This window comes from Oncorhynchus nerka, linkage group LG7, assembly GCF_034236695.1.
Source record: "Oncorhynchus nerka isolate Pitt River linkage group LG7, Oner_Uvic_2.0, whole genome shotgun sequence".
NCBI classification, from domain to species: domain Eukaryota; kingdom Metazoa; phylum Chordata; class Actinopteri; order Salmoniformes; family Salmonidae; genus Oncorhynchus; species Oncorhynchus nerka.
Window position 1 is genome coordinate 27,512,987 of NC_088402.1, and position 25,219 is coordinate 27,538,205.

At 42.9% G+C, this 25,219-nt stretch overlaps 1 protein-coding gene across 3 annotated transcripts in view; it reads left to right on the plus strand.

The window, feature by feature from the left end:
• The first annotated feature begins 5,185 nt into the window (after positions 1–5,185).
• The window catches only part of LOC115131403 (lysophosphatidylcholine acyltransferase 1-like), a 35,962-nt gene continuing 15,928 nt past the window's right edge, over positions 5,186–25,219 (plus strand). Inside the window, exons 1-6 of one of the 3 annotated variants that reach the window (XM_065020374.1) lie at positions 5,186–5,233; positions 5,630–5,751; positions 20,042–20,181; positions 20,834–21,048; positions 22,994–23,106; positions 23,207–23,267. In XM_065020374.1, the coding sequence (XP_064876446.1) occupies positions 5,215–5,233; positions 5,630–5,751; positions 20,042–20,181; positions 20,834–21,048; positions 22,994–23,106; positions 23,207–23,267 (670 nt within the window). In that variant the 5' untranslated portion in view covers positions 5,186–5,214. Of the gene's footprint in view, positions 5,234–5,461; positions 5,532–5,629; positions 5,752–20,041; positions 20,208–20,833; positions 21,049–22,993; positions 23,107–23,206; positions 23,268–25,219 lie in introns of those variants that run through there. The other 2 variants (XM_065020375.1, XM_065020376.1) reach the window with 2 other exon arrangements.

Genomic DNA, 25,219 nt, shown 5'->3' on the forward strand with positions numbered 1-25,219 from the left:
TTTCTCTCTCTCACCACCACCTCCCTGTCTTTTCTCTCTCTCACCACCACCTCCTCTCACCACCACCTCCCTGTCTTTTGTCTCTCGCTCTCTCACCACCACCTCACCACCACCTCCCTGTCTTTTCTCTCGCTCTCTCTCACCACCACCTCCCTGTCTTTTCTCTCGCTCTCTCTCACCACCACCTCCCTGTCTTTTCTCTCGCTCTCTCTCACCACCACCTCCCTGTCTTTTCTCTCGCTCTCTCTCACCACCACCTCCCTGTCTTTTCTCTCGCTCTCTCTCACCACCACCTCCCTGTCTTTTCTCTCGCTCTCTCACCACCACCTCCCTGTCTTTTCTCTCGCTCTCTCACCACCACCTCACTGTCTTTTCTCTCTCTCTCACCACCACCTCCCTGTCTTTTCTCTCGCTCTCTCTCACCACCACCTCCCTGTCTTCTCTCTCTCTCTTTCTCACCACCACCTCCCTGTCTTCTCTCTCTCTCTCACCACCACCTCCCTGTCTTCTCTCTCTCTCTCTCTCTCACCACCAACTCCTTATCTTCTCTCTTTCTCAACAAGTCCTCTTCTGCCCTTCTGTTATACCTTTGAAAACTACACAGTAGAGAATAATCTATTCTGATACATGCACAGCTGGCAGCCTAAATGCACTATTACCTCAATGGAGAACATTTTGCTACTATGAGAGCTAGCTACTCTGCTAATAGTCGCTAAGAGCTAATGCACCCATTCATTATTTAGGGACTAAATGATGCTGATCTAATAGAGAGCCATTTGGTCTCCTGAACCTCATTAATGTGATATGAGGAATCAGGAGTAGTTCTCTATTTGCCTTGTTCCAATTCTCATCCATAGCTAGGAGACAATGTGAGGATAGCAATAGGCTAGTGCTGTATTCATTACACTGTTTCTGTTACAAAACATTTCTTAATTGGAACGAAATGGGAATGGACCTACTAGAATTTGTCCAATAGAAACTTGTTTAACTCTGTTTGCTTCTGTTTGGTTCTTAAACGGCTTCCATAATTAATAAACCCCAGTAAATGCATTTTTATGTCCACTGTTCAAGTGCTGTCCATCACCACACTATGGCGCCAAAACGTCAGCTCACAGAACCCTAGAAAATCATGCCATAAATATCTTCATACAATATGCATCAAGGACACACACACTCATCTGCCCTATTCTCCAAGATTATGCCCATTCAATGAGGATCGAAAGGTTCGATAGAGCTTAATAATTAGGAGAACAATTAACGCTACCAAGTTTTTGGTTGCCATGGAGGTCATTAGGAAGATCAAATACCCAGGGTCTAATTTGCCTATTGCTTTCCTCTGCACCAATCATTTCTATTCCTGGACTCAATGTAATCATTTAACTACTCACTGCTTTTTGTGAGCTGTATAAAAACCATGTGTATCCATGCTGACATGTAATTTAGATTCAAGCAATTATCCAACATATAGGCTACATTTGAAAGTGGAATAAAGCTTCTCATTTTGACTGATTGCAGCAGTGAGACTTAGCCACATCCTGTATTATGTATGTTAGGGATGGGCAACTGGTGGCCCCCATTTTGTAGGCCACCAGGGGGGTCTGAACTTACTGTTGAGAGTTAGAATAGTAGAATACACAAGGTGCAATTTCGAAATTTGGCAGTACCTTTAATTGCAGTGGGCTAAATCGGGGTCACACAGAGTGATTCTTGGTAGTCTTAAACAAATCCACTTAGAAACAAAGTGTACACCTCACACACATGGTTATGAGCTTAGAAAAAGAAGACACCTGTACCATGTCAGATATTGAAATGCATGTCAGATATAGAGTTGAAATGTATTCAATTGTGAATTTGGATCACAATATTACACTTTATATACTTCACAGAAGACTGAAATATAACAAAACTATTTGACATAGAAACACTGAATTGGTCAGGTTTTTAAAAATTGAAAATATATGAATAACATTCCACCCATGAGGCCAAAGAGGCAGGAAAGGCATAATTAGCCTTGTCCATGTCTTTTTCTTCCATTGGTAAGTTAGTCTAGCGGCCATGGTTGCTTTACCGCCCGGGGCCCATTGATTATCATATTAAAAATGGCAAACATTTATTTGTAAAACTGCAAAAGAAAATGTGCGCCCCATGGCAAAATGAAATTGAATGAGTTAGAAAATTGCAAAATCACCCCTCCACCCCATGGTGGAAAAAACAATATGTAGAATTGCAGGAAATGAACTTTAAAACTTAAATGTTTTGTTTTAGCTTTCACTAGGGGGCCACATCCCCGATCTATGCAAACCAGATAGTCATGCCCTTGTTACAGTTCGTGTTAGCTAGAGTCTGATGTTTGGTGAATCAAAAATATATGCCGAGGTTATCAATAAGCCTTGTCATAAGTTGTATTTCCAGTTCCTTACAGTTTGAAGAGGGAGGTATTAGATCTTAATTTACTAAATGTTTTTCCAATTATGAATCCAGGATTACTTTTTTTGTGCAGAGCGTTCTCTGTAGGACAAAGACACACAGTAACATTATGAAATGCACACAGTGCAGTATTGACGGCCACCAATGTGCAATCACCTGAGCTCTGGAAACTGGTATGTCTACTTTGAGATATTTTTCAATAAACAAAAATCTTGGCAACTGTAATAGCCACCTAGCCATCTCTTTCAGTACCGTGTGACTCGAAGTGAAGTAATCTGGTGGGTTGGTTCTTCTATCCTTGTGGGGACCTAAATTCCTCACAAGGACAGTAAAACAACATTTCCCACATCCCCATGAGGACAAATGCTATTTTAAGCTTAGGGGTTAGGGTTAGGGTTACAATTAGGGTTAAGGGTAGGGTTTGAGTAAGAGGTTAGTGTTAGGTTTAGGATTTAGGTTGTGGGGTTAGGGAAAGGGTTAGGGAAAATAGGAATTTGAATGGAAATTCATTTTATGTCCCCACGAGGAAAGAAGAACATAACGTGTGTGTGTGTGGGTGTGTGTGGGTGAAGTGCATGGGTTTCCAAGCCTGGCAGTCAGTAGTATAAATAATATTGACCTCGTGGTTGACTTTATGGACTGGCATGTACGTAAATCAAGCTTCTGGTCACAGTCACATAGGAACCACCTTGTCAGTGTGTGATTCATTATTTGAATTTACTGGGAATGATTCTTTAACTGTTGACCCTGCTGTTGTTTCTCTGGCAGGGCCTCTCCTGTCCTGATAGAGAGAGAACTTTCAATGAAAATCATCCCAAATTATTACGACATCCATACTGAATGAACAATAATAATACATTCTCACAACGCTGACATCAGCAAACCACTTGCCCACACGATGCCATACAAGCTGTCTGCCATCTGCCCGGTACAGTTGAAACCGGGATTCATCCGTGAAGATCACACTTCTCCAGCTTGCCAGTGGCCATCGAAGGTGAGCATTTGCGCAGACGAGCACGCAGGTAAGCTTGCCTGAGACGGTTTCTGACAGTTTGTGCAGAAATTCTTCGGTCATGCAAACCCAGAGTTTCATCAGCTGTCCAGGTGGCTGGTCTAGTAGTCACGATCCCGCAGCTGAAGATTTCCAGATGTGGAGTTCCTGGGCTGGCGTGTTTGCATGTTGTCTGCGGTTGTGAGGCCGGTTGGATATACGGCCAAATTCTCTAAAACAATGTTGGAGGCAGCTTATGGTAGAGAACATTCAATTATCTGGCACCTGCTCTGGTGTACATTCCTGTAGTCAGCATGCCTACTGCACGGTTCCTCAAATCTTGGCATTGTTGTGTGACAAAACTGCACATTATAGAATGGTCTTTTATTGTCCCCAACTGCAGGTGAACCTGTTGAATGATCATGCTGTTTAATCAACTTCTGGATATAACACGCCTGTCAGGTGGATGACTATCTTGGCAAAGGAGAAATTCTCACAACAGTGATGTAAACAAATTTGTGCACAAAATTTGAGAGAACTAAGCTTTTTGTGCATATGGAACGTTTCTGGGATCTTTTATCCCAGCTCATGAAACATGAGACCAACACTTTACATGTTGCATTTTTATTTTTGTTCAGTTTAATTTGAGTGTACCTTTACTATGTTACGTCTAGTCTATGAGACCAGGCTAAAACAAGAGAGACCCAAAGACTTCAAACTGAGAAACATGGTCTCAGAGCATTTCATATTATTTTGTCTGTGTTTGTTAAGTATTCATTTGTGGCTGTCCATCATCTATTCCCTATGATATATTATGAATTGCAATTCATACAATATGTTACAGATTTACAAAAGGTATGGTGTGTTAGGAATTACAATTTGTTGTGGCTAATTGTATGCTATGTAATTGCAAAGTAGCTAAAAAGCTCAAGTTGTCCGTGATGAGATTCGAACACGCAAACTTTGCTTTGCTAGATGTTTCCGTTATACGCTCACCCCTCAGACCAACCACCCTCCTATCATTTTTGCCTCAAGTAACCTTCTATCTTATGTAACCATACCTAACATAACATATTATGCTAATTAGAATGTCCCAGATCTATGTTTACTATGTTACGTCTAGTCAATGAGACTAATCTGCACTGAGTAACACATTTATTGGTGGATCAGGTGAGAGAGGAAGCACTACAACTTCACACACATATTCGTACACACACACTCAAAGGTATCTGGCACTTCTCAAAGACACATATCAGTTATCGATGTGTGTGTGCCTGTGTCTGTGTCTGTGCCTGTGTCTGTGTGTGGCATGTGTGGTGAATTTGTGGCACCACTGTACAAAAAAAGTGTTAAAAGGATCCTACACCTTCCAAAGTGATCTCAGAAAAAGGGACTCCTTAATACGCGTGCGCAGTCCCTGCATGCTCAAATTAGCCATCCTCCCTTCACCGCCTCACATCTATCTCCCTACCAGTGTGTTGTGAACAACAATAGTGGAATCGGCGGTTTGCCTTCAGAATAAAAGTCCCAATTGAAACATGTAAATGGTTAAAATAGTGGAATCGTGCCACAATTGGACAAGACCAAGGATGGGCAACTTTGATGGGGGTGGGTGCCACAAAAAAAGGGAACTCATCATGAGTCCCCCCCACACACACACACACATATTAGTGTCACAACTGTTATTGTGGTACTTTAATTGTGGGAAATCACCATTCATATTGTAACGTACAGCCTCACCTATGCTCTTCACAGATGTGTTCTGAGTGTCACTGAGTAGGCTGATAGCCCATTTCATGGACCCAAGTGCCATAGGTAAGACTATACATTGCAATATAAGTATGCCTCCAATGCAATTCTGATGTCTAATACATCACAGTGCGATTTCAACTGATGTTTTACTTTTGTCAAATTAACTAATTATTGTCTTCAGTTGATCCTATATAGCAACATCCCAAACCTGTTTAGCATCTAGTCCAACTAGATGGGGAACTTGGAGAACTTTTATTTAAGGCAAACAACCGATTTCAGTATTGTTGCTCACCACACATACGTCATCTCCCTCACAGACGAGAACGAATTGATGGTCCTCGAGCCGACAGATCAGCACCGTGTAGCTAGCCTACATAGTCGATTTCAAAGAAGCATTGTCTGTTTATTGTGGAAGAGAACCTGTTGCTAACTGATAACTGTTTGTTTATTTGTTTTCAGTTATGAAGTTGCCAAATAAGCAGCATCATTCCTCGGAGAATGAAGATGGGTCGGACTTGCCTCCCCCGTTCAGAAATCCTTTCGTTCACGAGTTACGATTCACTCCCTTGGAGAAAATCAGGGTAAGCAACCGTTCAACTTTTCATGACATCGTATCTAATGAACATTCAAATGATGTGTTGATGTTTTATTTCGCCTGTTAGCTAGACAGTTAACATTACTATGTTCTACAGTAGGTACTAGCAGGCTAGCTACTAGTAGATACTTGATTTTTCTCCGCCCACCAAGTTTTCCGTGCCTTTTAAGCTTGTTGTTGCATGTAGCTAGAAATAATTGGTCTATCTCGACCATAAGCTACATTTAGGGACTCAACTCAAATCTAAACATATGCTGTAATTTTATGGTGATTTGATCAAATAAAGAAGAGTTTATTTACAAAATACCAGAGCCAACGTTTTGTAGCTATTGAATTGGTGATATTGATTTTCATCATTTGCATGTCAAACGTTGGCATTGGATTTCCACGTCCAATAATAGCAGTCAACTGTAAAACTGTTGTCCTAAATGACTGGACAGCGTTCACTGTTAAAGGGAGGGTTGCATACTGTGGCTTTTGAATAGATCTGGGTCACGCACACATTCTTTCTCTATCTCATTGAATGATAGGAAATAACGTTAATGAACAGAATCATTTCGCTGCATCTATCTGCATAACACCTGCTAAACTGTGTATGCCCCAAAACAATTTGATTACACACACATTCTTATATCCTCATGGAGTTCTACTTTTTGTTTTTTTATATTCAAAATCCTATTTCCCCTAACCTTAATCTCTACACCTAAACCTAACCCTTAAGTTTAAAATGGATAGAAGAACAAGACCATTGGATAGAAGAACAAGACCACACACACACAGTTGTCCCCATGCTCTCTGTTTAGCCTTCTAAACACAGCCATGGGGCTTGGACATGCAGTTGTCACTATGAGACCATGCTGCAAAGGACAGAATGGCTGTAGCATATGGCATCGTTCAGAAAATGATCTTCCTAATTTTCACCAAGTGTTCCATTTCCTGACCGTAACATTCTAGCGAATGTGTGTAGCTAGTTAGTATTTTGAGGAGTGAGAGAAATGTAACTGACTTTAATTACAATAACATTAGAAAATATACCCGGCGTTCTTCCTATAAGTGCAGGAAATGTGTTATGTCCCATTCCTGTTTCCTTGGTCTCTCAGCTCTCACACAGCCCCAGGACTAGGGTGTGTCCCAGTCACTCTCCGCCATCTACTGTACAGCAGGGCTCTCCAACACTGTTCCTGGAGAGCTACCCTCCTGTAGTGTTGTCACGATACCAACATTTTACTAACGATACAATACCAGGCCAAGTAGGAAGTTTTAAATTGACACAATACCTGTTAGCGAAGGTGTCCGCTAGAGATGGCGTGAAGGAGCTTGCAGGGATTTGTAGTCTTACACAATGTCTACTTTGATGCTAAATAGCATGTTCCTATCAGAGTAAGTAGAGCCGACTATATTGATAAGTCACCTTGTATGAGAGAGATTTCCAAGGTTATTAAAACATCACGTCAGGGTAAACCGACACGAAGCACAGCGTTTATTTGAAGTGGTCCTAAAATTCCCTATGGGAAAATGAAGGGTGGAAAAACGATTGGAACCATTTCCCCGCTTGACCGCTAGGTTTTATGGGTAATATGACACCTCCACTGTGGGGCTGTATTCACACTTCTACTCAATACAACATATATTGAATTTAACTTCCCACTGTATAATAACACTGAATAGAATGGCTACTTTGCTCATATTTGCAAATGCCTACCTGTGACTTGGCTGGAGGAATAGGGAGGAATATGCATAATGATCTGCATGTCGTTGTGGCAATTGGGAAAACTGCATAAAACCTTCTTTACTCTTCAGTTACCACACACTCCCTCACACATTCACTTTGTCTCCCTCTCATAAACACACACACCACTCTCTCGTCCACAAACCCATACACACTGCTCCCACTTTAAAAAACATTAAGCACCAAACAGAATGTAAGGAGCACCAGAAAGAGATTTTTGATAGTTTAGGCTTACATTAGACCTATATGAGTCCTTACATTAGACCTATATGAGTCCTTACATTAGAGCTATATGAGTCCTTACATTAGAGCTATATGAGTCCTTACATTAGACCTATATGAGTCCTTACATTAGACCTATATGAGTCCTTACATTAGACCTATATGAGTCCTTACATTAGACCTATATGAGTCCTTACATTAGACCTATGAGTCCTTACATTAGACCTATGAGTCCTTACATTAGGCCTATGTGAATCCTTACATTAGACCTATAGGAGTCCTTACATTAGGCCTATAGGAGTCCTTACATTAGGCCTATAGGAGTCCTTACATTAGGCCTATAGGAATCCTTACATTAGGCCTATAGGAATCCTTACATTAGGCCTATAGGAATCCTTACATTAGGCCTATAGGAATCCTTACATTAGGCCTATAGGAATCCTTACATTAGGCCTATAGGAATCCTTACATTAGGCCTATAGGAATCCTTACATTAGGCCTATAGGAATCCTATTAGGAATCCTTACATTAGGCCTATATGGAGTCCTTACATTAGGCCTATGGGAATCCTTACATTAGGCCTATGGGAGTCTTTACATTAGACCTATAGGAGTCCTTACATTAGGCCTATAGGAGTCCTTACATTAGGCCTATAGGAATCCTTACATCCTTACATTAGGCGTATCGAAAATCGAAATCGCGCAGGAAGACGTAAGGTCGCTCTGGTTATAGGAGTCGTGTTTCTTTAAAACTGCAAGCATGCCTTTCACTGTACATTCTCACTCCAACCCCAGTTATAACTAACCTGATTCAGTTTATCAACCAGGTAATTATTAGAATCAAGTGCGCTAGATGAGAGTTGGAGTGAACCTACAGGAAGGTAGCTCTCCAGGAACAGGGATGGAGAGCCCTTCTCAACAGTGTCCAGGAAACTTGCCTCCATTTTGGCACAGAACATTTTGTGCCAGCAGTGGGAGAGAAACACGGCGAACAAGTTTACTCCTGCAGCAGGAGGCTTGCTTTGCACACAGCCACACACACACACGTGTGCGCACGCACATGCACACACACTTTACACATAATGTCGACACACACACTGCAGACAGAGACGAGGGGAAGAACGTAACTCGATAAAGGAGCAGAAAGGACAGAGACTTTGGGACAGCATTTAGCTTCTGAATCTGGTGCTAATTATTCCAGTCTCTGGATCTAGGCCAAGCCTCTGGAAATGTGTGTGTCTTTTCTATTGTAACACGAGCACGTTGGCCTTTTAAATTGTATTTCTTAGAAGACTGTCACAGTGTATCCAATTGCATTGCTGTTGCATGTCTGTAAAAGATTACATCTACATTATTGTTAAACTCAGATCAAAGTAATAGTTAGGCTAGTTGGACAGAAAAAGGTGGAGGTTACTTGGGCTGAAGTACACACACACACACACACACACACACACACTTGGGCCAATCAGAGTTGTGAAGGTTGCTAGTTGAGTTAGACCCATACTACAGTTCACTATCTCAGTCTTGTTCTCACTAGCCTACTACCTGCGCTTACTGTGAAGTTGTCCAGGTGTGTTTTTCCATTCTATGTACACACACACACACACACACACACACACACACTGGTTCATTTAAGAGCTGCCTTTCTCTCTCTGCCTGAAGATAAACACTAGTTCCCTTCACGCAGCTGGCAACAGAGTCATATAACTGGGTAACACGTTTTAGTGTGTGTCACACCAACACATGTAAGTACATTCCTCCCTCAGGCTTCTCTCTCTCCCAGGTGGCCTATTTGAAGAAGAGGAGTTTGCAAAACAACAAAAACACCCCAAATGAATTAACTTCACAATGAACTAACAAAACGTCCCTAATAAAGAAGTCACTCACTGACTGAATCTCTATTGTAGTGTCTCTGTCTGCCATTTAGCCTATGGATAAGGTCTGCATTCTTTGAGTAGCGTGTGTGTGTGTTGACATTAGTTAGGTTCAGTTAGCCCTCGCAGAGCTGAAGTCCTTCTGGTTTGCGTTTCTTCCTGGCGGCCCTTATGATGCAACTAAATAATAACATCAGCTTCTGCTAATAAGCACTTCAAGCTGTTGGTTCATTAGACTGACAGACACACCCAGAGGGGGATCTGGGACTATCCCCCACAGACCGGAAGGAGGGAGATGGGTGGGAGAGAGGCGGAGGATGGAAAGGTCATACTATCAGTGAAAGTACAGGGATAGAAAAAAGAGAGGGAGTGCAGGGGATGGAGGAAAAAGAAGGGATTGGGGCTATCGGTGACATAGACCGGAAGGAAGAAAGAGGGGGGGGTGTGAGGTAGAAAGGTAGAAAGAGAGGATAGTTTGTTATATTTGACAACCACGAAGGTCAACAAACCAAGATTCCAAAGACCATTGTGATGTGTGTGTGTGACCCTAGCAGCAGCAGATGGGTGGATTGGTTCTGAAGGACAGATGGGAAGTTAAGGCGTCTGGGTTCAATTGGCCCCAAGTAGAACTCCTAGTACTGTTTGACTCACTATCCAGTATACACTTCCTCAAATCAACGATTTTATTGAGTTACAGGAAATCAGTTAATTTGTATAAATTCATTAGGCCCTGATCTATGGATTTCACATGACTGGGAATACAGATATGCACCTGTGGACCAGAACCAGTCAGTATCTGGCTTGATCACCATTTGCAGCCCAACACGTCTCCTTTGCAAAGAGTTGATCAGGTTGTTGATTTTGACCTGTGGAATGTTTTCCCCACTCCTCTTCAATGGCTGTGTGAAGTTGCTGGATATTGGCGGGAACTGGAACACGCTGTCATACACGTCGTGTTTGTTGACATTTAGTTAGTGTTAGTTAGCCCAGGGAGCTGAAGTCCTTGGGGTTTGCATTTCTCCCTGGCGGCACTGATGATGCAACTAAATAATAGCAGCTTCTGTTAATAAGAGCATCCCAAACATGCTCAATGGGTGACATGTTTGGTGAGTATGCAGCCATGGAAGAACTGGGACATTTTCAGCTTCCATGAATTGTGTACAGATCCGTGCGATCTGGGGCCGTGCATTATCATGCTGAAACATGAGGTGATGGCTGCGGATGAATGGTACGACAATGGTTCTCAGGATCATGTCACTATCTCTTTGCATTCAAATTGCCATTGATAAAATGCAATTGTGTTTGTCTGTAGATTTATTCCTGCCTGCATCATAACCCCAATGCCACCATGAGGCACTCTGTTCACAACGTTCACATCAGTAAACCTCTTGCCCACACGACGCCATACATTCTATAACTGCCCAGTACAGTTGAAACCGGGATTCATTAATGAAGAGCACACTTCTCCAGCGTGCCAGTGACCATCGAAGGTGAGAATTTGCTCACTGAAGTCGTTTAGGACGCCGAACTGCAATCAGGTCAAGACCCTGGTGAGGACGACGAGCATGCAGATTAGCTTCCCTGAGACGGTTTGTGCAGAAATTCTTTGGTTTCCTGGTAGCTGGTCTCAGACGATCCTGCAGGTGAAGAAGCCAGATTTGGAGGTCCTGGGCTCGTGTGGTTACGGGTGGTCTGCGATTGTGAGGCCGGTTGGACGTACTGTGAAATTCTCTAAAATTATGTTGCAGGTGGCTTATGGTAGAGAAATGAATATTAAATTCTCTGCCAACAGCTCTGGTGGATATTCCTGCAGTTAGCATGCCAATTGCACGCTCCCTTAACTTGAGACGTCTGTGGCATTGTGTTATGACTGCACATTTTAAAGTGGCCTTTTATTGTCCCCTGCACAAGGTGCAGCAGTGTAAGGATCAAGCTTCTTGATATGCCACACCTGTCAGGTGGATAGATTATCTTGGCAAAGGAGAAATGCTCACTAACCAGGATGTAAACAAATTTGTGCACAAAATTTGAGAGTGAAGTTTGTGTGTATGAAACATTTCTGGGATCTTTTATTCCAGCTCATGAGACCAACACTTGTTGCATTTCTACATGTTGCATTTATATTTGTGTTCAGTGTAAGGTAACTCACGAAATCTGTCATTAAGTTGGCTGTTGTTGCGGAGGAGATCTTAGTTGTACATCTAACTAAGATGTTTGGTGCAGTATTTCACAAGTATAAAAAAAAATGCATGAAAACGAGTCAACAACCATTTTAATTGAAGAATCCCTACTGTTGACCAATCACTGACGAAGGGGCATACACTTCGGCAACCGAACTTCGGCTTGCCTCGAGAAAACTGTCATGTGCACAAAGTAATAAAAAATAATCATAATCTTGCAGTAGACCAGAAAAATCGTCAGAAAGTGCTGTCATAATATATGCATGAGGACGCCTTTAGAGGGCAGAGACCCACCCCTACGTGTGCGCCAGGGTTTCCGTTTGACCGGCAGCATTTTAATTTACCGGACATTTGAGAAATGTACCTAGCCTACCTAACCTGATTATGGCGTCCACCCATGGTGCTCACAATGACAAATCATATTTAGGTTATGGTAATGAATCTTAAAAGATCACTAGCTTATGCATTGGCGGAGTGTGAGATTTCAAGATTGGGGAAGCACATTTTGTCCATAAAAATTCACCTTTATAATATAACATTCCATGCATCATTGCATGTGCAGACTTACAGTATAGTATGTAAGAGGGCCTACTATGTGTAATGTGACAAGTAGATTGGATAGTCATAATATAACTCAATCACTGTTCACAAAAAATACTGTTCAATGCATGGGCTGAGCGTGTGTAGTGTAGAGGCCTGGGCTATAGGCCCTATCAGATACATTTCTTTCTTTGCTTGGGGAAAACCACATTTCATGCAATTCTGCTACACTTTTCTATGACTGGAGACATTAGCAGAATATTTTTTTAATATGACAAATTACAGGGTAGCCTACTCTGCTGAAACTGATAAACAGAGCAATAAAAATGACCTTGGTCATATAATATGCCTATGAGAAGGGGGGAGAGAAATATAATATGACTGGATGAGGTAGTTATTGTTCAAAAACGAACTTTTACGTGGCACTGACCCACAATGATAGTGAACGTGTGCAGTGTGCACTCACCGGGTATATGGCCGATGCTCTCCCATGGTGCCAATAAGACAAATCTTTGACACTTCTCTGTTTTCTCAATGACATTCAAATCAGCATTGGGGAAAAAAAGGTTTGTTCCACCTGAGCGAGTTTGACCACAAGTCAGAGACCACTATGATGACACACCAAATGGGTTTGATGGATTGTGGGGGAATAGGCTATTGTAGGCTACATTCCAAGCGATTTCTTCAAATGGTACGACTGCCGTCGGCATCCAAAGATTATCCAATTCGAAAAAGCGCGTGGAGGTAAGGATGACAGTAGTGGTGTAGTCCAGGTATTCCCAAACTAGGGTACACCAAATACAAATGTAATTCACATTTACAAAAAAATATATTTAAAAATAAAATAAAAATTCCCTCACATTTTCAAACAGCCCATTTATATTTTCCAATGGGGATATACATTTGGGTGAGGTTATTTTCTCGCCTGAGTAGCCTTGTTTCACTGCCAAACATTTTTTTCCCCCCGAAGAACACCAGTCTCAACGTCAACAGTGAAGAGGTGACTCTGGGATGCTGCTCTTCTAGGCAGAGTTCCTCTGTCCACTGTCTGTCCTTTTACCCATCTGAATCTTTTATTTTTATTGGCCAGTCTGAGATATGGCATTTTCTTTGCAACTTTGCCTAGAAGGCCAGCATCCCGGAGTCACCTCTTCACTGGTCACGTTGAGACTGGTGTTTTGCAGGTAATATTTAATGAATCTGCCAGTTGAGGACTTGATGCATCTGTTTCTCAAACTAGACACACTAATGTACTTGTCCTCTTGCTCAGTTGTGCACCGGGGCCTCCACCTCTTTCTATTTTGGTTAGAGCTAGTTTGCACTGTTCTGTGAGGGGAGTAGTACAAAGCATGTATGAGATCTTCAGTTTCTTGGCAATTTCTTGCATGGAATAGCCTTCATTTCTCAGAACAAGAATATACTGACGAATTTCAGAACAAAGTTCTTTGTTTCTGGCCATTTTGAGCCTGTAATCGAACCCACAAATGCTAATGCTCCAGATACTCAACTAGTCTAAAGAATGCCAGTTATATTGCTGCTTTAATTAGGATAACAGTTTTCAGCAGTGCTAACATAATTGCAAAAGGGTTTTCTAATGGTCCATTAGCTAATCCAAGTTTATCAATTTAAAGGCTAACACAACGTGCCATTGGAACACAGGTGTGATGGTTGCTGATTTTGGGCCTCTGTAGATATTCCAATAAAAATCAGCAGTTTCCAACTGCAATAGTCATTTACAACATTAACAATGTCTACACTGTATTTCTGACCAATTTGATGTTATTTTAATGGACAAAGAATGTGCTTTTCTTTCAAAAACAAGAACACTATCTAAACTCAGCAAAAAAAGAAACGACCTCACTGTCAACTGTGTTTATTTTCAGAAAACTTAACACGTGTAAATATTTGTATGAACATAACAAGATTCAACAACTGAGACATAAACTGAACAAGTTCCACAGGCATGTGACTAACAGAAATTGAATAATGTGTCCTTGAACGAGGTCAAAATCAAAAGTAAGTCAGTATCTGGTGTGGCCACCAGCTGCATTAAGTTTTGCAGTGCATCTCGTCATGGACTGCACCAGATTTGCCAGTTCTTGCTGTGTGATGTTACCCCACTCTTTCACCAAGGCACCTGCAAGTTCCCTGACATTTCTGGGGGGGAATGGCCCTAGCCCTCACCCTCCAAAACAACAGGTCCCAGACGTGCTCAATGGGATTGAGATCCGGGCTCTTCGCTGGCCATGCCAGAACACTGACATTCCTGTCTTGCAGGAAACCATGCACAGCATGAGCAGTATGACTGGTGGCATTGTCATGCTGGAGGGTCATGTCAGGATGAGCCTGCAGGAAGGGTACCACATGAGGGAGGAGGATGTCTTCCCTGTAACGCACAGCATTGAGATTGCCTGCAATGACAACAAGCTGAGTCCGATGATGCTGTGACACAATGCCCCAGACCATGATGGACCCTCCACCTCCAAATCGATCCCGCTCCAGAGTACAGGCCTCGGTGTAACGCTCATTCCTTCGATGATAAATGCGAATCCGACCATCACCCCTGGTGAGACAAAACCGTGACTCGTCAGTGAAGAGCACTTTTTGCCAGTCCTGTCTGGTCAAGCGACGGTGGGTTTGTGCCCATAGGCGACGTTGTTGCCGGTGATGTCTAGTGAGGACCTGCCTTACAACAGGCCTACAGCCCTCATTCCAGCCTCCCTCAGCCTATTGCGGACAGTCTGAGCACTGATGGAGTGATTGTTTGTTCCTGGTGTAACTCGGGCAGTTATTGATGCCATCTTGTACCTGTCCCGCAGCTGTGATTTTCGGATGTACCGATCCTGTGCAGGTGTTGTTACACATGGTCTGCCCCTGCGAGGACGATCAGCTGTCCGTCCTGTCTCCCTGTAGCGCTGTCTCAGTAAGGACATCTGACCACATCTGCAGTCCTCATGCCTCCTTGCAGCATGCCTAAGGCATGTTCATGCAGAACCTGGGCATCTTTCTTTTGGTGTTTTTCAGAGTCAGTAGAACGGCCTCTTTAGTGTCCCTAAATTTTCCTAACTGTGACCTTAATTGCCTACCGTCTGTAAGCTGTTAGTGTCTTAATACCCGTTCCACAGGTGCATGTTCGTTAATTGTTTATGGTTCATTGAACAAGCATGGGAAGATCTGTGAAGTTATTTGGATTTTTATTAATTATCTTTGAAAGACAGGGTCCTGAAAAAAGTTTATTTCCATTGATTCTTGAAGAATATAACTTATAAATTCCTCATGAGCTTAGTTCAACTGTCACACTCCATGAGAACCCAAAATATAAACTTGTTTTTCTCCAATGTTTGTAAACATTGTAAATGTAAACAAACACTGTATAGCCTCATAACATGGTTAAAACAATACTTTTGATATCATGGATGGTCAGTCCTTGCATCCAGAGCTCTGTCTATTAATCTGAGAGTGGTCACATTTATCCATGCCCATCCCTCAGCTTTTTACCAAAACAGGCGGGGTGGCCATTTTGTTATTGTTTCATTAGTGGATTTGCCCTTTAAACAGCTGCATATTATCAAGATATCAAAATGTCACCAACAAAAAGGTAAACAATAGGCCTACAGCAAATGCAGCATATTGTCCTGTTCACCTGACTTAGAATTCCTCACAATCAAATGTCGACCGCATTATCTACCAAGAGAATTCTCTTAGATTATAATCACAGCCGCATATATTCCCCCCAAGCAGACACATCGATGGACCTGAACAAACTTTATTTGACTCTATGTAAACTGGAAACCACATATCCTGAGGCTGCATTCATTGTAGCTGGGGATTTTAACAAGGCTAATCTGAAAACAAGACTCCCTAAATTCTATCAGCATATCGATTGTGCTACCAGGGCTGGTAAAACCCTGGATCATTGTTATTCCGTGACGCATATAAGGCCCTCCTTTCGGAAAAGCTGACCACGACTCCATTTTGTTGCTCCCTGCCTATAGACAGAGACTAATACAGGAAGCTCCGCCACTCAGGTCTGTTCAACGCTGGTCCGACCAATCTGATTCCACGCTTCAAGACTGCTTTTATCACGTGGATTGGGATTTGTTCCGCATTGCGTCAAACAACAACATTGACGAATACGCTGAATCGGTGAGCGAGTTTATTAGCAAGTGCATCGGCGATGTCGTACCCACAACAACTATTAAAACATTCCCAAACTAGAAAATGTGTATTGATGGCAGCATTTGCGCAAAACTGAAAGTGCGAACCACTGCTTTTAACCAGGGCAAGGTGACCGGAAACATGACCGAATACAAACCGTGTAGCTATTCCCTCCGCAAGGCAATCAAAAAAGCTAAACGTCAGTATAGAGACAAAGTAGAGTCGCAATTCAACGGCTCAGACACAAGAGGTATGTGGCAGGGTCTCGGTCAATCACGGATTACAAAAAGAAAACCAGCCCCATCGCAGACCAGGATGTCTTGCTCCCAGACAGACTAAACAACTTCGTTGCTCGCTTTGAGGACAATACAGTGCCACTGACACAGCCCGCTACCAAAACGTGTGGACTCTCCTTCACTGCAACTGACGTGAGTAAAACATTTAAACGTGTTAACCCTCGCAAGGCTGCAGGCCCAGACGGCATCCCCAGCCGCGTCCTCAGAGCATGCGCAGACCAGCTGGCTGGTGTGTCTACGGACATATTCAATCAATCATTATCTCAGTCTGCTGTTCCCACATGCTTCAAGAGGGCCACCATTGTTCCTGTTCCCAAGAAAGCTAAGGTAACTGAGCTAAACGACTTAAGTGCTTTGAGAGACTAGTCAAGGACCATATCCCCTCCACCCTCCCTGACACCCTGCCCTGTGCAACTGGGTACTGGACTTCCTGACGGGCCGCCCCCAGGTGGGGAGGGTAGGTAACATCTCCACCGCGCTGATCCTCAACACTGGGGCCCCACAAGGGTGCGTTCTGAGCCCTCTCCTGTACTCCCTGTTCACCCACAACTGCGTGGCCATGCACGCCTCCAACTCAATCATCAAGTTTGCAGATGACACTACAGTGGTAGGCTTGATTACCAACAACGACGAGACTGCCTACAGGGAGGAGGTGAGGGCCCTCGGAGTGTGGTGTCAGGAAAATAACCTCACACTCAACGTCAACAAAACAAAAGAGATGATCGTGGACTTCAGGAAACAGCAGAGGGAGCAGCCCCCTATCCACATCGACGGGACAGTAGTGGAGAGTGTAGTAAGTTTTAAGTTCCTCGACCTATTCTATTGGTCAGCTTGTCAAGAAAGAAATAGCCCAGACTCTGGGACCGTTTTTAATTTAAATGTTATTTAACATGTCAGTTAAGAACAAATTATTATTATGACTGCCTAGAAACAGTGGGTTAACTACCTTGTTCAGGGGCGGAACGACAGATTTTTACCTTGTCAGCTCGGGGATTTGATCTAGCAACATTTCGGGTAGTGGCCCAACGCTCTAAGCACTAGACCCCCTGCCTTCCCACAGTTGTGGGACGATAGATCCCAAATTCATAGAACCAGTACGCCTAGGCTACATTAAAAAAAAAAACTTTAAAAAAGCAATGAATCTGATGCAATAGATCAGGACGTTTAGCTTAAAATGTTGGTCAACTATTTTTTTCTTAACATTATTAGGGCAGCAATGCGCACAAGGCAGTAGGGTACGCACAAATGTTTTTGCTACCAGACAATGAAAGAAAGAAAACAAAACAACAGAACATGAGAGAAATAGGTTACTGGTCTCAATGGCATATGGAAGTCTTTATAAAACAATAGGCTACTGGTCTCAATGGCATATGGAAGTCTTTATAAAACAATAGGCTACTGGTCTCAATGGCATATGGAAGTCTTTATAAAACAATAGGCTACTGGTCTCAATGGCATATGGAAGTCTGTAGAAAGTAATTCCCTCCACGGATTGGTCGGATTTTGCCTAGGCTACTTTTAAACAAGGAAAGAGAGCAGAAGCAAATCATAGAGAGGAAAGGAGACCACATCATTGTAATGAAGGGAGGCAGAGATGGAGAGAGGGAAATATAATTATAGAGAGAAGGCAATAGACAGATAAGATGTACAATATGGAGAACAACAACACACTACTGTAACACCCAGTAGGAGAGGGAAGAGATCTCTAGAGATGGAGAGAGGACCAGGGAGAGGAATAGAGGGGGGATGGGATCTGAAATGACAGTGTTTGCTGTCTGGGGCAGTGAGTTGTCTTCCTCCTCTACTTTAGTAAAACATACTTTAAAGTACTACTTAAGTTGTTTTTTGGGATATCTGTACTTTACTTGACTACATATCTTTTTGACAACTTTTACTCCACTACATTCCTTCTGAAAATAATGTACTTTTACTTCATACATTTTCCCTGACACCGAAAAGTACTAGTTACGTTTCAAATGTTTAGCAGGACAGCAACATTGGACAATTCGCACACTTATCAAGAGAACATCCCTACTGCCTCTGATCTGGTTGATCTTGTAAATTATGTTGGAGTGTGTCCCTGGCTATCTGGAATGATAAATGATTTATACTTCTACTGATGCTTAAGTATATTTAAAACCAAATACTTTTTAGACTTTTACTCAAGTAGTATTTTAATGCGTGACTTTCACGTTTACTTGAGTCATTTTCTATTAAGTTATCTTTACTTTTACAATTGGGTACTTTTTCCACCTCTGGCTGTGACATTTTGACCCTGTTATTAGGCGTGATGACATGACACTGACACACACACACACACACAAGATGACCATATTCCTTGCAAGGGATGACGGGCCAATAGTTATCAGCTTTGATCTCAGATGATCCTTTGACCTTAATGACCTTTTTTGTTCTGTATGAGCTAATGTATGCATCGACCATGATTGCGCTAACATAAGGAGCATAGAGTGAACAAGGAGAAAGATAGGAGGGATGATTAGCTGTATGTCTGTCATTGTTGTATGGTTGATGGTTAAAGGCAAGCCCGAGTCTCTACTTCAACAGAGCCGTTCCTGATGGGTCAATCTAATTTATTAACTCTCTTCCCCACATCCTCACACTTCCACATCCTCACACTGCTCATCAATAGACCAGCACTGACCACTCTGGAGAAAACATACTTTAATGTTTACGTACTGTTTTACCCACTTCATATGTATATACTGTTTTTCTAGTCATGGCCTTCGGAAAGTATTCCCCTTGACATTTTCCACTTTTTCTTAGGTTACAGCCTTATTGTAAAATTGATTTAAAAAAAATAAATTAAAAAATTATCAATTTACACACTACCCCATAATGACAAATGAAAAAAAGTTTATTATTTTAATTTTGATAAAAAAACAAATATCACATTTACATACTTATTCAGACCCTTTATATTCTGGACTCTGACATTGCTCGTTCTGTTATTTATTTATTTTTGGAGTTTGTGTGTATTGCTTTGTATTGCTTTGTATACTGCACTGTTGGAGCTGGAACATCTGCAAAATATTTCTACGCAACTGATAAAATTGGATTTGATTTCATACAAGGGGAAATGTGTAGGCCCAAGGCAAAGCTATAGTAGTTTTACTTGTTTACACAGAAAGAGCTGCTTGTCCTGAACTGTGTGTTGTGGGCCAATCGCTTAGATGTGATCATTTGTACCCCTCTATTTCTGTGTTTTTATGTATGAATGCATGACCATTTGCCTTAGTCTCTCCACCTTTCTCTCTCAGATCGGTGTGATGACGGTGACTGTGTTCCCAGTACGGCTGTTCTTTGCAGTGCTCCTCATGTTGCTGGCCTGGCCCTTTGCCTTCGCTGCCTCTCTGGGACGATCTGAACTGGCCGTGGAGACCGAGACCTGGTGGAGGAGGTACACCTGTCACTGTGTGTGTCAGTGTGAGTGAGCGAGTGACAGAAAAACATTAGGAATACCTGCTCTTTCCATGAGACTGGCCAGGTAAATGCTATGACTCCGTGTAGATGAAGGGGAGGAGACAGGTTAAAGAAGGATTGTTAAGCCTTGAGACATGGATGTTTTATGTGCCATTCAGAAGGTGAATGGGCTGGATAAAATATTGAAGTTCCTTTTGAACGGGGTATGGTAGTAGGTGCCAGACGCACAAGTTTGAGTATGTCAAGAACTGCAACGCTGCTGGGTTTTTCCATGCTCAACAGTTTCCCGTGTGTATCAAGAATGGTCCACCATCCAAAGGACATCCAGCCAACCTGTGTGAAGCTTTGGAGTCCACCTGGGCCAGCATCCCTGTGGAATGCTTTCGACGGTGGTGTAACTCAATATAATGTTTTGTACACTCGGTGTATAAAATGAAACACCTGATAATGACAAATATTGTGGAATATTTGTAGAAGGTTTGGATACAATTGACATTGCCAGGGCAAGCAAACGCACACGTGTGCACAACAGGACGTAATTGCAAACAAGTCTTAATTTACTTAACTGTGTAAGTAAAGGTCAAATAGAAAATAAACACACACGCCCTCAATCAGTCTCTCTCCTACAGGATCTGTGACATCGCCCTGAGGGGGATCATGCGTGCCATGTGGTTCTGTGGAGGGTTCCATTGGGTGAGGGTGAAAGGGGAACCGGCTCCGCCCTCGCAGGCGCCCATCCTCACCCTGGCCCCTCACTCGTCCTACTTTGACGCCATCCCCGTCACCATGACCATGGCCTCTATCGTCATGAAGACCGAGAGCAAGAACATCCCCGTCTGGGGCAGTGAGTAGTCGTCCTCATTTTCATCTCTCTCATCTTCATTAAATATCACTGTCTTCCTCACCTCTCTTTTGCCTTCTCTCTGCCTCTTCCTGATTTGTCAGGCCTTTTCAGTCTGTCTCACTGTCTAGGGAAGTGTGTACTCTAGTCGTGATCTTCATTCTCTCTCTCTGGTTCCACAGTCTTCCTCATCTCTTTCTTTCCCGGTCTGTTGATCTTCATTCTCTCTCTGGTACCGCAGTCTTCCTCATTTTTCTCTGGGTGTGTCTCAAAATGCATATTACCGTGCTCCAAGCACGCAAATTGGAGCGCGGGAGGGTCAGAGTATGAGTCCGAATGAAAGTATGCGAAACGGAGCATGGAGGGCACTTCTCGAATGCGTACTCCGTTTGTACATATTTTGAAGCATGCATCGATGCACGAGCTTCAATGGAAGGTATGCAAAGAAATATGACGCAACCACTTAAAAAAAATATGCAAAATGTGTTCAAATCAATGGTGGCCATTATTTGAACGGAAGTGATAGAAAATACACTCCGACTTGGCAATGAAATGTTTTCTCTTCACATCTCGTGTGTTGCCTCTTCACATCTCGTGTGTTGCCTCTTCACATCTCGTGTGTTGCCTCTTCACATCTCGTGTGTTGCCTCTTCACATCTCGTGTGTTGCCTGACTACAATATTTGATCTTGATACATTAGTAAATAAATGCTGTTAATTCTGGCAAGCCCATAATAGGTCAATAGGGCTAGCTACTACTGTTAGCTAACCAGATAGCCACAAAGAATAGTTAGCTAGCTACCCACTAATCTATTGCCTATTATTAGTTTTAGGTCATTTTTGCTTCTTAAACTATCTGGTTAGCTATATTGTTACAATTCACATTTATCTAGCTGATAGTTATGAAGTAAAACTGTTTTTTAAAATTTTATTTTATTTCACCTTTATTTAACCAGGTAGGCTAGTTGAGAACAAGTTCTCATTTGCAACTGCGACCTGGCCAAGATAAAGCATAGCAGTGTGAGCAGACAACACAGAGTTACACATGGAGTAAACAATTAACAAGTCAATAACACAGTAGGAAAAAAAAAGGGGAGTCTATATACATTGTGTGCAAAAGGCATGAGGAGGTAGGCGAATAATTACAATTCTGCAGATTAACACTGGAGTGATAAATGATCAGATGGTCATGTACAGGTAGAGATATTGGTGTGCAAAAGAGCAGAAAAGTATATCTGTGTATATCTTGTTTTGTCTCTATTGTCCTGGCTGAAAGACCGATCAGTGAATGGGTAAGTCCCATGTCTATAGTAAGTCAATAGGGCAAACTGGAAAGCTAGCTAGCCACGAAGAATTGGTAGCTACCCACAAAATATGTACATCTACCTTGCATAACATTAGTGTTAGGACATTTTGCCTGTTTAACTAGCTAGCTAGCTAGATTATTACAGTTCACATATCTAGCTTATAATTATGCAGTAAAACATTTGGTTTGTGTACATCTTGTATGGTTGCCATTGTCCTGGCTGGAAGAAGGTTCAGTGAAATGGGGAGGTGCAGCGTGAGGTAATACAGTTGCGTTCTCCACACACTCAACCTCACAAGAATGTACTCAAGAGAAGGTTGTCGGAGAATGCGCTCAGAGCATGAGAGTGTGGAGCACGGTAGTATGCATACTGAGAAACCCACCCCAGTCTCTGTCAGGGGCAGTGAGAACCATAGTCTTCTGATAGATATTGACTGTTGTGTGTTAGTGAGGTTATCAGAGTTGACATGACAGTTGAAGAGAGGAACAGTATGAGGTGGTGAGACCAGGTGTTAATGATGACCATATTGTCATTATAACATTATTATAGTTAGATTAGCACAGCATAATATCAATATATCATTCCTCTTTCTCTCCCCAATGTCTTTCCCTCATCCCCTTCTGTCTCTCCCTGCCCCACCAGCTCTGATAAAGTTCATAAGGCCAGTGTTCGTGTCACGGTCGGACCAGGATTCTCGCAAGAAGACTGTCGAGGAGATCAAACGCAGAGCCCACGCTGGAGGGGAGTGGCCTCAGGTAACGTAAAGACCAACCTTCCTCAATCTTGGAAGTCTAATTCAATGTACTGTGTATTTAGATAAGTACCCATGTGTGTACTGTGTGTGTGTGTTTGCAGATAATGATATTTCCAGAGGGGACGTGTACCAACAGATCCTGCCTCATCACATTCAAGCCTGGTATGTGTTCTTTATGCTGACCAGGTCCTCATCTGTCTGTGTCTCTGTCTCTCTGTCCTCTGTGTCGCTCTCGCGCTCTGTGTCGCTCTCGCGCTCTGTGTCGCTCTCGCGCTCTGTGTCGCTCTCGCGCTCTGTGTTGCGCTCGCTGTTTCTCATTCGCTGTTCCTCTCTTGCGCGCACGCTCTCTCTCGCGCCGTCACTCTCTCTGTCTGTGTGTGCGTCTCTCTCTCGCCCTCTCTCTCATTGCTAATGTTTGAATTAGTCTCAGTGGGGTTTGAAAATTGCACCCCTTGTGCCTGTCACTGTGTATGTGAGTCTTGAATGCGCACTTCCATGTGTGTGTATTTCTGTTCAGCGTGTGTGTGTGTGTGTTGTCGCTTTGTGTGTGTGTTCCCACTAGTGACCCCTCTTCATTGTAGCTGTCCCCACAGAGTAATCCCTTCTGTTCTACCCCTGTGTCATTGTCCTGTCCCCATAAGCCATGCTTTTCTAAACCTGTCTCACCCTGTTCAGTTAAGCGACATTCTGGGAAACGAAAAAACAACAAAATGGTGTCCTCGCCATTTGTGATGGTATACAGCTGAGGGTTGGGGCTAGGGAAATGTCACCACAAGTTCATAGACAGGGCTCCAGATTGTGATGGTATACAGCTGAGGGTTGGGGCTAGGGAAATGTCACCACAAGTTCATAGACAGGGCTCCAGATTGTGATGGTATACAGCTGAGGGTTGGGGCTAGGGAAATGTCACCACAAGTTCATAGACAGGGCTCCAGATTGTGATGGTATACAGCTGAGGGTTGGGGCTAGGGAAATGTCACCACAAGTTCATAGACAGGGCTCCAGATTGTGATGGTATACAGCTGAGGGTTGGGGCTAGGGAAATGTCACCACAAGTTCATAGACAGGGCTCCAGATTGTGATGGTATACAGCTGAGGGTTGGGGCTAGGGAAATGTCACCACAAGTTCATAGACAGGGCTCCAGATTGTGATGGTATACAGCTGAGGGTTGGGGCTAGGGAAATGTCACCACAAGTTCATAGACAGGGCTCCAGATTGTGATGGTATAGAGCTGAGGGTTGGGGCTAGGGAAATGTCACCACAATTTCATAGACAGGGCTCTAGATGCAAGGAAAGACATACATTGCTGTTTGTAAACAATGGAGTAACATTGTTATATTTTGGGCTATGGCAAAGGTAAATAGTTATATATTAGGAATTTCACTGACCAACTCTGACTGGAGCTGTAAATCCCTGTTTATCTAAGCGTGTTCCAGTCTGTGTAGTGTTGCCCCTTTAAACCCAGCTTTCAGTTTAACTCTGGGTTGTCTGTCCAAATCCATTTTTATTCATACGGCACATTTCAGAAATGCAATACAATGGTCGTCACAGGAAGAAAGAAATAAAAACAATGAAAATAAAATGAAATATTTAAGTAAGAGGATAAAAAAAAAGAAAAGAATAACAGTCAAATGTGAACAAATAAAAAGCACCCTAAGGAAAAGCAAAGCTTTCTCCTCTCCATGCCTCTTGGTCCCCCTCAGGTTCTCTGGCAGGCTATTCCTGAGGCTGGGGACATAGTAACTAAAAGCTACCTTTCCATGCCTCTTGGTCCCCCTCAGGTTCTCTGGCAGGCTATTCCTGAGGCTGGGGACATAGTAACTAAAAGCTACCTTTCCATGCCTCTTGGTCCCCCTCAGGTTCTCTGGCAGGCTATTCCTGAGGCTGGGGACATAGTAACTAAAAGCTACCTTTCCATGTCTCTTGGTCCCCCTCAGGTTCTCTGGCAGGCTATTCCTGAGGCTGGGGACATAGTAACTAAAAGCTACCTTTCCATGTCTCTTGGTCCCCATCAGGTTCTCTGGCAGGCTATTCCTGAGGCTGGGGACATAGTAACTAAAAGCTACCTTTCCATGTCTCTTGGTCCCCATCAGGTTCTCTGGCAGGCTATTCC